The 13,209-nt window shown below is 32.2% G+C and overlaps 2 protein-coding genes across 8 annotated transcripts; both read right to left on the reverse strand.

Annotated features, from left to right (window-relative positions):
- Positions 1-2,883: 2,883 nt before the first annotated feature.
- TFIIIA (transcription factor IIIA) lies at positions 2,884-5,214 on the reverse strand. Of its 3 annotated transcripts, none has more exons than XM_020383619.3 (6): positions 4,984-5,214; positions 4,754-4,888; positions 3,981-4,269; positions 3,617-3,852; positions 3,370-3,513; positions 2,884-3,262 (listed from the first exon to the last, which is right to left on the reverse strand). In XM_020383619.3, exons 1-6 carry the CDS (start codon positions 5,110-5,112, stop codon positions 3,113-3,115), a joined length of 1,083 nt encoding a protein of 360 aa, XP_020239208.2. In that variant the 5' UTR covers positions 5,113-5,214; the 3' UTR covers positions 2,884-3,112. The 3 variants fall into 3 exon arrangements, with proteins under 3 accessions (XP_020239208.2, XP_020239225.2, XP_082919853.1); XM_020383636.3 differs by lacking the exon at positions 4,984-5,214 and adding an exon at positions 4,372-4,511; XM_083063727.1 differs by lacking the exon at positions 4,984-5,214 and adding an exon at positions 4,372-4,562.
- Positions 5,215-6,745: 1,531 nt separating this feature from the next.
- LOC109807781 (SWAP (Suppressor-of-White-APricot)/surp domain-containing protein) lies at positions 6,746-11,531 on the reverse strand. Of its 5 annotated transcripts, XM_020370417.3 has the most exons (5): positions 11,169-11,482; positions 10,592-10,632; positions 10,313-10,464; positions 9,005-9,814; positions 6,746-8,448 (listed from the first exon to the last, which is right to left on the reverse strand). In XM_020370417.3, the coding sequence occupies exons 1-5, from the start codon at positions 11,324-11,326 to the stop codon at positions 6,994-6,996; spliced, it is 2,616 nt and encodes an 871-aa protein (XP_020226006.1). In that variant the 5' UTR covers positions 11,327-11,482; the 3' UTR covers positions 6,746-6,993. The 5 variants fall into 5 exon arrangements, with proteins under 5 accessions (XP_020226006.1, XP_020225998.1, XP_029124677.1 ...); XM_020370409.3 differs by lacking the exon at positions 10,592-10,632 and having other exon boundaries at positions 11,169-11,531; XM_029268844.2 differs by lacking the exons at positions 10,592-10,632; positions 11,169-11,482 and adding an exon at positions 10,071-10,162 and having other exon boundaries at positions 10,313-10,362.
- Between the last annotated feature and the right edge of the window lie 1,678 nt (positions 11,532-13,209).

The raw sequence follows: 13,209 nt of genomic DNA on the forward strand, positions 1-13,209 counted from the left end.
AAGGGAGTCGGCAACAAAAAATGGCTTTTGACTGAGACCAAATATTATGTTATGTTATGTGTGAGAATATCAAGAAAAGATTTGAGAACTCAGGTAAGATGGTGGGCAAGTAGCCACGTGGCACTTTTTTTCTAAATTAAGGAGAAACGACAGGAATGAGAGAGAGACTCTGACTTAGACTATTTACTATTTACTGGCCCTTGCAAAGTCACACTATATAATTATTTACTATTTTAAGATTAACAATATATTAAGAATTAAAGATTTTATTTTGTTTTGTTAATTAGGATAATAATTAAATATACTTGTGTGTAGAAAACTTGAGTTCATGCATTATGAAGTTAAAATACAAAATAGCTTTTCATTAACAATTACTCGTTGATACATTAATAAAAGTGTATCCGTATAATAACCATAAAAATGAAAAATTCTCCAATAAACAAAATGATAAAAGAATGAATGAACTGATCAATTAAAATTCAAATTTATTTCTTCGTTTCACATGTTTTGGCTTTCTAGGAGACGATATTAATCACACAGAAAGATATTCAATTGTGTAATACAATCCCACAATCCAAAAACATATAAATAAGTATTTTGCAATATATAGTTAACATTGTTACACACTATTTTACAAACACAATTAAACATGTTAAAAATAAATATTATATTTTCAAATTTGTGATTTTAATTAATTGTATATCTTGCCTGATTGATTTGAGTAAGACTTCTCTATAAAATCCTAAAAGATAATTTATATTAGGATACTTAATGATTTGAGAATAACGATAAAATGTAAAATTCAAAAATATTATCATTTTATTTTATTATTTGATTTAAAAGTTAAGATAGAAATATTCTTATTATAATTCAGTGGTGTAAAAAAGATATTTCGTGTCTTTCTATATTTTAAAATAGTAATTAAAAAAGATAAAAAAAAATAAAATTAAGTGGTCATATAAAAAGTGAGAGGTTTGGAGAAAGAAATGTAATTGGGTTACTTAAAGGTGATTATAACTTATAAGAGTAAAACGGTTTGACAATTATGTACATAAAAATAAAAAAATTGCTTTTATATATAGGTTAGATAATCACTTTTCATTATAACTTTTTTTTTTAAGTGCAATAATTCAGGTTTAGATAGAGACAATATATTGTCATGCTTTCATATAATTTAGTGTACTCATACAAATCACTCAAGTTTAGTTATGGAAGCTTATATAAAGAAGAGAGGAAATCTAGTTAATACTTAATACCTTAAAACATGTTTCTAAAGAATCTATCTCTCTTAATAAGTTTTTGGGAATATTTGTTGTGAGGAAAAGTAAAGATAAAATTCATTTAAAAGGTATTAGTAAGCCCTTGAAAATGTTGATTCATTTGTTCTTATTTAACTTTAACATGAATTGTTTGAAATTTTACACAAGTCTTCTAGTGATGGTGAGTTTCAATTTATTTTCTTGAAGATATTTTGGAAAAAGGTAGGTGATGAGATTTAGAATTCCATAAAAAAGACTTTTGAGGTAGGAATGTTTGATACACAACACAAGTAACCGATACCTTTTTTGCCTTAATTCATAAAGTGAATCACCTCACTTCCAACAAAATTTAGACTAATTAGCTTATAAATTTTGTCTCTAAAGCATTGATGATCAAGCTGTAACTTTATCTCCAACACATTAGTCTCTAATAAAGTAATCTCATCCTAGTCGAAGTATCATACTAAAAATAATGAGTGTTGTAAAATATTCTTCACCATAAATATTATTCTGAGATAAAAAAAGGAATATGGTCCTAGGTCTTGAAAAAGTTATGATAAAGTAGATCAAGATTGTCTTACAACAAATATACAAATCTCCTAATCATGACAAGTTTAACTTATTTTCTTAAAGATATTTTGAGAGGAGGTACGTGATGAGATTTGGAATTTCTTTAAGAATCCTTTTGAAGTTGAAATAGGAATGTTTGATATATAGGTAACTATACCCTTAATTAATTCATAAAGTGAATCACCCAAGGAATTAGGACAAATTTGTCTATAAGGCTTTAATCACCCACTTGCAACCTTTTTTTCAGGTTATTTTAAGAAATTTGGACAAATTTGACACTGGTATTTATCACCAACTTGAAACCTTTATATTCAGGACATCATTTGTCCTTGCACGGTAGTTTCATTCCTAGTCGAAGTTTGAAAATACTAAAATTATTGTTGCAAGAGTTTTCACATGTTTCGTTCTTAGAAAAAGAAAAGGGACATGGTAATAAAATGAGACTTGGGAAAGTGCATTGGAAAATTCTTCATCCCCTACCGTTGTCTTACGCACGGAGCACTTGAAACCTTTACAAGTCTTAGATTGTCCCAAAACATCATGTAATGCATTTCCTTTGCAGACAATGTGCTCCTGTTTGCAAAATGTTGACCGATCTCAAGCCCAACACATAAAATTTTATTTAAATTGTTTACTTAGAGACTTCAAAGTGAGCTGTTAAGTCTCGAGCTTATGCCTCTTTGCCTATATCTAGACCATTGAAGGTATTGACCAGATTCACTCAACTAATTATTTGGATACTTGGGCTTTAATAAGGTTGAGGAATGAGGAAATGGTAACAATGCACCTGTAAATAGTAGACAAGCCTGGGGATCAATTTTGGCAGAAACAGATATACAATATTAATATTATAGGAGTTACAGCTTACAAAGAGACGAGAATGAGACTATTAATATACACTATTTAAAGGAAATAAAAAATTAGAATTATAACTTATATTAATTATCTATACAGCAAAATAATTTATTTTATATTGCCATGTCCCATTTCGTTCATGTGTATTCACCAAATCAAAAATTGCCAATGTGAGAGCACACCTATCACCTACACGGGATTATAAACAGTAGCAATTGTGAAAATTGCCAATCGAAACCAACAGTTCATACATCGGCTACTACAATTGAACCTTTCATATAAGCACAACCATTACTATGTTATTGTCTCAAGTCCTATATCTTTTAACACATACCCTGATCCTAAATGTACGTAATTTATACTTGTAACTACATATTAAATTTACATTTTGCCTACTTGTTTTAAGAGCACAAAATGCTCAATGCACTCTACTCTCTATCCTGCATAAATAACCAATTCTCCAATTGACTAGGCGGGGTAACCCTCTTCCTAATTAGCATTTCAACCGTAGGACATTCTCTCTTCCTCCCTCCCCTCGGCCTTGATCTGAACTCTTCATCACCTTCTTCAAAATCCCCCTGTACCACGGAAATCTCATGAGTATGTCAAAGCAAAGGTAAAACTGACAGTATCACTTGTCAGACAACTTTTTTCACATCTGAAACAACGAGGTAAAAGAACTTACAAGAGTAAAAACATGCTTGGCAGTTTTTTCGTGATTATCTCGCACATGTTTGTAAGCAAATCTCATGCCACAATCAGGAAACCCACACACAAAAGGCTTTTCCTTAAAATGCACAACCTTCTTATGCTTATCAAGATTAGATTTCTGTAGACACATCCATGAACAAATTAAAAAAAGTTCATCTTGTGATCAAATTGAAAATTCAATAATAGTATACTCTGAGCAAATTAAGAATGAGAAGTCATACTGTGGAGAATGTGCAGCAACAACCCTTAAACTCGCATTGAAAGGTCTCCGATGAACTGCTGGCTTCATGTGAACGAAGGTGCCGTTTAATATTTTTCTTCAGTTGCTTAGTCCCACAAATGTCACAGGTTTTATATTGATGGGAGGATTTAACATGGGCTTGAAGGCACTGAACATTAGTGAAATGTTTCATGCAACCAGGTTCTAAGCACATCACATCTACTGACTCCAGCTTAACTGCAGAATAAATGCTTCCTTTAAAATTGTGGCAAAATCTTTCACAAAACTTAATAAACAAGCACCTTACAAACATCCAATGGGAATTTCTCTGAGTCATACAGAAAAACAAAAGGAACCAAACATACCATGAGAACCTTCATGCTTTTGTAGCCGTGATGCATATCTGAAAACCTTTCCACAACCAATCTCTGAACACACAAACTGTTTAGGACTTTTGTCCCAAATAGAGGTAGAACTATCATCATGAATCTCCTCAACATGCCTTTTCATATTGCCATGCAAAGAGAACTCAATGTTGCAATTCTCAACAGGGCACTTAAAAGTCTTCCCTTGATGCTGTAGAAGGTGCCGAGTCAGGTGGTCTTTCCTTCTGTAATTTGCCTGACAATCATCAACAGTACACGCAAAGGGCCGCTGGAACCATCACAAAAGAAGTGTTAAAGCCAGATCCAACAAAAACACACATACATCACCATGCTTTTACAAGAACAAGACACTAATGAACAAACTGCAAACCTCAATTTTGAACAGAGCGTGACCGAGGCAACCTTGATGGAGCTTCACAGGAGGTCTCCCTACCTGATACTGATCCATCAAGGCAAAACACGCTGCCTCGCGCATTTTGGAGTTCTTTCTCTGGGATCCAATGCCTCACACTATAACATCCATAATTTTCCAATGAATTTAGAATCTTATAGGTTACTTTCCTGCAAAATATGCATCTTCAGTCTATATGCAATAACTAGTACAAGCAAATCACAACATAATTCTATCTCTAGCACAAACCAAATATTTTTCATGGAACAATGTGGTGTATAAACTGTAAAACATAAATGCAGCTTTTTAGGAGTATTTAAAGTTTTACTTATAATAATCATAACAAAAGAATTGGAAATACCTCAAGCGAGTGACTTTGCATGTGCTGCAACAAATAGGCGTGTTTCTTGAAAGTGGCACCACATTCCTCGCACGTGTTGGATTTAACAGGATCTGATTGGGGATCCTTTTCAGCTTCTGCTTTTTCGGCTTCCTCCTAAAACATGTAAAATGTCAACAACTGAAGCATATATGAGCTAATTGCTAATCAAATAAACGGATTGAATATGCTATTCATAGAAAGAAGGAAACCTTGTGGTGCGAATTGATGTGAGAGGTGATGAGGGCTTTCTTGGACCTGCAGATACCGCAGAACTCGCAGATATACCGTCTAATGTCTCTGAATTTGGGCGTTTCTTCACGTTCCATGGCTTCAACCATTTTTTTAAATGAAGTGTACAAATTCTGCAGATTGCTATGAGGAGATGCAAAGTGTGCTGTGCGGCGGATTTACGAAGCAGGGAATGTGAGTGAGTGAAACTAGGGTTTCGGAATTGAGATATATATATAGAGAGAGAGACATATACGACGTCGTTTACGTATGTTTAATGTCCACCGCTTCTATACTGCGTGGTTATTAAATACTAGTAAAAAAAAGCATTTTATTTTTCTAAAAAATAAAACTAAGTGATTAAATTTAAACACAATAAACGCTTATAATAAACAATCCACCACGCAAGAGAAAGTTAAATACTTATAAAGACTTAAATAAGAAGAGATAATGAAAGTTAAATAATTATGGATGGTAATAAAGAATGTGATTAATTTTGAGACTATAATTCGAGGGAAAGTAAAGAAAAAGTGAATAGAAACTAAATAAAAAAAAGGAAAAGAAAACAGTGGAGAGAAATAGTAATTTATAGAGTAGTTATTATAGAAGTAAAATAAAACACAAAAATGCATAAGGTAAATATTATTTTATATATAATTATTTAATATTCAATTGTATAAATTAATAAATATAATTTTTCAGAAATCAAATTAATACAAGAAATATATTTAAATTTAAACACAATTATATGATCAAAATTTAAACATAATAAACACTTATAAATGATAGTTCAAAGACAACAAAATTTGTTAGAATTTAAAATAAAATTATTTAATTTAAATTAGAAAATAATAATGTCAGCATATTTACAATGATAATACTTAGTATAAGTTAATTTAATTTAAAAATAATAATTTTTAAAATAAAATAAATATTTTAATTTAAATTTAAAAATAAGTAATAATATTAATTTAAATTTACGATATAAGAGTAAAATCAGTTAAATTTTAAGGACGAAAATAAAATCTTAATTGCTACTTCAATGTTGGATTAATTTTTGTATTTATATATATATCGACACTAAATGAATGACGTAATTTTGTAATTTTCATATTGTTAACTCTATAGAGTAGGGGAAAATGAATTCAGGAGAAAGTGAAGTTAAAACAATTATCCTAACGGTATGTTTGGATGAGAAATTTTATAAATTTAAAAAATTTTAAATTCTTGGTATTTAAATTACTTTAATTTCAATTTTTATCATTCTTAAAATATTTTGTTTGGATAAATTAATTCAAATTTTCAAATTTTAAATTATTAAGAATATATTTATATGTTGAAATTTTTAAATTAAATTTTATAAATATAAATATTAGCTAATTTTTAAATATTTAATAATTTAAAAAATTAATATTAAATAATATTTAATAATTTTAAAAATATTTTTAAATATTCAATAATTAAAAACATGAAAAAAAAATAAGAGAAGATAAAATATATAAGTAAAATAAAAATAAAAAAATATACAAAAAGTTTCAAATTTTTACTTTTTTTTAGAAGAATTTAAAATTTTACTATTTTAAGAAATTTCACGAATGCCTGAATTTCAAATTCCTTGTAAATTCATCATCCAAACAAGGTATTTCACCTCAAAATTTAAAATTTCTCAAATAAATGAATTACTCCATTTAAATTCCTCATCCAAACACATTATAAGCATTTTAGTATTAACTAATTCTCAAGTTGAAACAAAAAAAATATATATAATTTAACGTTTCTTAAGAGTTGGAAACAAAATGATTAATACACAATCTCTTGCTTGCTGCCTGACTTTGGTCAATTCGGTACATTAGGCAAGGTCAAACAAAGATTAACAACTATTACAAACCAAGGAATAACCAAAACCAGATGATTTTCCCCTTTCGGAACATTAACAATGGACTGTATTACTAGGAAATGAAAGGAATACAGTTATCAGCTCCATATAGCTTTTACAAGTTAGCCATCAACATAGCTCGAATTTTGGCTCTAAGCTCATCAGAAACATCAGTTATATCAGGGGATTGAGATGGTGCCCTTGCATTAGATAATCCCACAGAAGCCTCCCTACTAGCACGTCCAACCTCACTTGGAGACTTTTCCGATTTCATAATTATCTCCCCCTCCTCCAGGTCTGTGTCTCTTTCAGCATGAGATCTGCTCTTGTGCTTTACACTCCTGCTTCGGTGCCTATGCTCATCATCAGATGAACTATAATGTTTACTCGAATGCCGAGAATGTCTATGCTCATGGTCTGACAAACTATCCTCCCTATGTCGTCGTCTGGAAGAGTGATGTTTTTCATCAGAAGAGCTATCATATTTACGTCGATGCCTTGAGCATTGATGTTCATCATCAGAGGAGCTGTCATGCTTGGCACCCCTGTAAGAATACTTGTCTTTGGAGGAGGAATGTCTTCTCTTGTGCTTATGCCTGTCCTGACTTCTGTGTGAAGATCGATGAGATCGATGCTTTTTTCTGGATCTTTTGGGATCCCTTTTATCTTCATCGTTTTCTTCTTCCTCCTCATCTTCCTCTTCTTCGTGTCTACTAGATCTTGAACGGTACTTTCTTTTTGAACGGCGTTCATTACTATCATCAATATGTTTCTCCTCAGACTTCTGACTTTTATCTGAATTATCAACAGAAAGTTTCTCCTCAGACTTTTGACTTTTATCTGAATTTTCAACATCAAATGGAACAGAACTTCCTTCCCTTTCTTTACCCACAAGATTCACAGTCTCGGCATCTGAAACAGAATGTCCTGATCCTGATGGCTCAACTGATAAAGCTCGTGGCAGTTCACTTTTACATGCTCCAGCTCCACTTTTTAGCATGGTTGCGAACATCTTTGCTCGTTTCAACCTCTCTGCCTTGAGCTTTTGCTCCTTAGTCATATGTGCTTCAGAGGAGTCCGCCTCACCTGCTGCTGCAATAGCTACTTTTTCTGCAATAGTCTTGGCAACAGGGACAGAAGCACTGGCCTTTGCATTTAGGTGTGGATTTTCGACAAAACCATGTGGTTGACATGAGTACAGACTCCCAGAGCTGGACAAACACCCACCATCACTTCCCAGTCCTTGACCACTACCGCTTGATGTCTTGGTAAAAATTTCCAAATTAGGGTTTTTAATGCCCCTAGTGGCAGCCTGAAGTATAGCTGCTGTGGCCGCTGCATCCATGCTAACTGTGTTTTGAGCTCGGTCTATGGGAATTGGATCTTGACCATCCTTCTTTGACTTGCCAATAATCATCTTAAACTTCTCTTTTCGGTCCATATCATATGGTAGATCAGAAGACATAGATCCATGTGAAAGATTGTCACTTTCTTCATGTACAGCAGTACTATTGTCCCTTGCACGACCTCCTGGATTGTGCTTCTGGTGGCCCTTCCCCAGTAACTTGGACTGTAAACAATTAGGAAGATCAGTAAGTACAAAGTAGCAGCTCAAGTCAAAATTAACAACTTCTTAATCAAATGTCCCAAATAATTCAAGGAATACACAAGGTCTAAAATTTGAATTCCACACAGAAAGAAATTCTTTGAAAGGCAAAGATGTATAAAAATAGCAATGACTGCTTTGAAAATTCATAATGTATTCACAACTACATGGCAAGGCATTGTACATTCAATACTGTACATAAAAGGATATACAAGCATACATGTCATGAGCATACAAATTTGCGTGACAGACAGAAATACAAATATGACCAATGCATAATGATAATGATAATAACCAACATTTGGGCACTGCAGATAAGTTTGCAGGTGATGTCAGTCAATTAAATCATGGTTTTTCTTTAGAGGGGAGGGGATATAACGCATTCAATTTTAGAATGAAATGGATCACATCCTACAAGGTAGAAAAGTGCAAGTGCAAGTGTGCAACTAATTTCTCACTTCTCAGGGACAATTTGAATCACAAAGAAAAATGTTAATTTTTATGAATCAGAGAAACACACCTCTTCAGCAGTTTGAAGAACTTTCAGATAGTAAGTATGATATCGATTAGATGGCAGAAGAAATGGGAACCTTCCGTGAGGACGATCCTGTTCTGCAAGAACAGCCTCCAATTGTTTTCCATTTTTTAAGATGAACTCAACTATCTTCTCTATAGCTATCTTTAAATCAGATGGAGGTTCTACAACAGGTAGTTCAATCTTAGCAATACTAGGCACAGAAGTTTGTGATTTGATCTGTGCATTAGACACTGAATCCAAGCCATCACATGTTTTTGCTCTCATTGTGGTTGCAGTCTTAACAGTACTGATAGAATGATTCCGCTTTATGACAGGAACTTTTTCTTTCAAAGAGGGTATTGAATTTTTAGAAATGTTTCTGTCCTTCTTGGCCACATCTGAATGAGATTCGACCTGTTCTATTCCAGGAGAAGTGTGAGTACTAACAGCATCAACAGCTTCCTTACTTTCTTCTTTCTCCAAGACACAAGTATTCTCAGTTGTACAATCCTCATCCTCTCCGGTTCCATAGACAGATCCAAGCAAAGACAATGCACCACCAGTTTGATCAATCCCCTGAGTCCTATTCATGTCCTCAGTTGAGCTGCTATCATCTTTCTCAACTTTTGCCAGAAGCTCTTGGTGATCAACAAGAAACCTAAAATATGCATGGAGATGATGATCAGGCATTAAGAATCCAAATGTTGGATTATCTCCTTGTTTCACCCTCAGAATAATTTCTGACTGGCTTCCATGTTTGCTAACAAATATTGCAGTCCTTGAAATAATCTGGTGTACTTTTTCATTTGGAGGCTGGAAAAGAAAAACAAACAAGAAATGTTTCTTCATCAATAATTTTGAGTTTCAAAATTACTACAAGTATAATCTTAAAATGGGCCAGCCAAGCAGAATATTTAGATACTTGTATCGTACAAAACAAACACAAGACAACCTCACATATACTTGGATAATGATAAAGATCAAGAAACAGAACTTTATGAAGACATGTATCATCCCATTTGCTCTCAATAGGTAAAGAATCAACGAATTTCTATCATCCTAATCCCACCTGCATGGCCCCTTCTCATGACATCAAAAGGAAACAAGGTGCCTGTGAATGGCTACCTTGAGTCACAAGAACTCCACTTATGCTCCGAGCATCTGAAACTTAGACATCATAAGCCTTAGAATAACATATGTACCCTAGACAATTATCACCTAATCACATTGATTAAACAATGAAAGGTCAATTAAATGAGTAACATCTGAAAATCGCACGATTAAGTATATGTTACAACGGAGGTTACTCACCAGGTTATGAAGTAGGCTTTCCGGTACTGGGAAGTTAGGACGAAAACTAGACTCGGAATCATTGTCCTTTGTCTCCCAGGACATGTTAGAATTTCCATATGAAAAGCCAACAGCATGAAAACCATCTGAACCCACTGGATCTGAATCATTTTCTAAACAAACACAGAAAGGTGACATCCATCGTCAGAATCAGATATAATTATCAATAGCAACAATATCATCCACCTAAAACAGTAAATGCAACACAGAAGGAGCAAAACGTAAATTGAAGATCCTTACTTGTATTCTGACACATGAACTGTAGCAAATTACAATCGACCCTGCAAATGTGGAGATTGTTGTTGCACAAACTAAAAAAAGAACTCAACATATTCTCAGGTGGAAGTTGGAAAAAGTTGTTCCCACATCCACCGGAAAAAAAAATTAACTTCATAATGATAGACATTAGCCAGCAACGCACCATCACCTAGTTGCCTCAACTAAATATCAATGTGTTCAACAGAAGAGAACAAGTTCAAGAAACTTGATACCTTGTTTAAAGATTGTTTTTAAACACAAGTTTTAGAGAATTAGTTCCGACTCGTTAACGGTCTTTGCTTATACACAAAAGAAAAAAAAAATAAAAGTCGTTATAACTACAGTAAGATTATAAAGCTAAGCTGAACCAATTAATCTTATGAGAGGAACTTGCATTTGATTGACCTTTTCTTAGTGTAGCCTAGCCTCTATCTTTAATTCCTCTCGAGGGAAGAACATAAAACAAGATCCAATAAATAAAAGCTTGAGAAAAGTGAACAAGAAGCACAATTCCGTACGAAAACATAGAGTTATTTGGGGGAAAATCGAATGAGTTTACCTTGTGGCTGTCGGCGAGGGGAAGAAGAAGGGAGATCGAGATAGCGTTGGTGGTCGAGTTGGGGTTCGGGGTGAGGAGGGCGGCGCTTGAGGCGCGGAGGGAGGGGAGCGGAGAGAAGGTGGCGAACATCGTAACGATCGATGGAGAGAGAGTTCCATTCGACCAGAGCTTCCGCTGAGTTTACGAACGCCGCCATGCCGTCGTCGTCGAACAGCATCGCGTGCCGCCCAACCACCTCCAGATCCATCGCTTCTCTTCTCGAGCTTTTTGATCAAAACTACTTATCTTCGTCGATCGCACAAATCACAATCGCATAAAATAAAAACTACGATTATGTCTATTTGTATGCTTTGAAATTGAAATTATGAATGAGATTTTAGTAGACACACCTCGATATGTGCCCTACCTCGAAGGCCACGACCCGAGTTTCAGCTCAACCTTTGGGCCGCACCAAGGCCCACTTGTAAATTAATTTATTGCCGACTTTATCATATACTAATATTAATTTTTAGTACCGTAATGTGTCTTTATTTTCATTTTTTTTACTTCTTGATCACAAAATTGCCTCCTTATTTAAAAAAATAATAATTATGTTTTGACAGATTTATAGAGGAAACATTTTTTTTTGGTTTTCTTTGTTTGTTATATTATTATATAAATATTGAAAATAAGAAATAAATTGAAAACAAGTGATAATTTTGTAATTAAAATGTGGAAACTGAAAATGAAAACACGAGTAAACGACAAAATTTATAATTAAAAGTAAAAATAAAAATGAAATGAAAATACAAATAAACGAACTCTGCACTGAATCAATCAAAATCCATCTTAAATATAAGTTTTTCAATAATTATTACCAATGTTAAAAATCTTTTATTGTATGGTAATTTATGATTGGATAGGGTGTAAAGAAATTTTATATTAGCAATGTATTTAAGATAAATTTTAATAAAAGCAATAATAATTAGTTTAGTATCTCTTGTTTCACTTTACCTTCTCATTTCAATGATATAGGTGTTATGATTTTGAAATTGATGTAGTAATTGTAATCTATGATGATGAGTTAGTTTTAATCAAATATCATAATTCTAAGAATCACACACTTAACTAAAACTTTTGAAGATGAACTATAGACAAAACTATTTAAGTAGTACCAAGAAGATGTTGAGGTTTATCCACACTGCCACCATGCCAATGTATTTTAGAGTTTTATTTTTTATCAATAATTTATTTAGAGTTTAGAAACACAAATTGAATATAAAACCATAAAAAAAATATTTCTGCAATCTTACAAAGTCAGTTATATTAGGCCATATAAGTTAACTATTCAATTAAGAGATAAATATATCGCAATACTATATATTGAATTTACACTCATATTCTATACTATTAAATATTAATGAAAGGAATATCTCTTTTTTGTGTGCAAAAATTTTAGACTAACTTATCTTTATAATAATTACTTCTAAACTATTTTTTTTATCATTTTTATTTATTTATTTTTACATTCATATTTTAAACCTCTGACCTTTGAAGTAATTTTTTATTATTTTATTTAATTTTATTTTTAAATGGAGAGCCGCGTCCATATAAAAAAAATTTGAAATAATGATATGCGTTGTTATTTGAAACATTGTGATTGGTAAGGGACTATTTTTTTTCCTTAGTTTTATATAAAAACAAACACGACACAGAAAATTAAGCATGACGTGTTATGTTGAGGTCATTTTATCTACTTAAACGGAGTCAAAACTCTTTTACAAGAACTTTTTGCACAGATAGAGTGTTTAAGTGGCAAGAGATTCTTATAGTAAAAAATCGGAGCTTTGATACTTCGATAAAATATATATATATATATATATATATATATATATATATATATATATATATATATATATATATATATATATATATATATATATATATATATATATATATATATATATATAGTCTCAGTTGCGCATTATCCTAACATTTAAAAGAATAAGGTTTTTTTTTTGATAAATTCTTTATATTTATAAAAGTAGAAAATAAAAATAAA

Source organism: Cajanus cajan, chromosome 9, assembly GCF_000230855.2.
Source record: "Cajanus cajan strain Asha chromosome 9, NIPB_CcT2T_4, whole genome shotgun sequence".
NCBI lineage: Eukaryota > Viridiplantae > Streptophyta > Magnoliopsida > Fabales > Fabaceae > Cajanus > Cajanus cajan.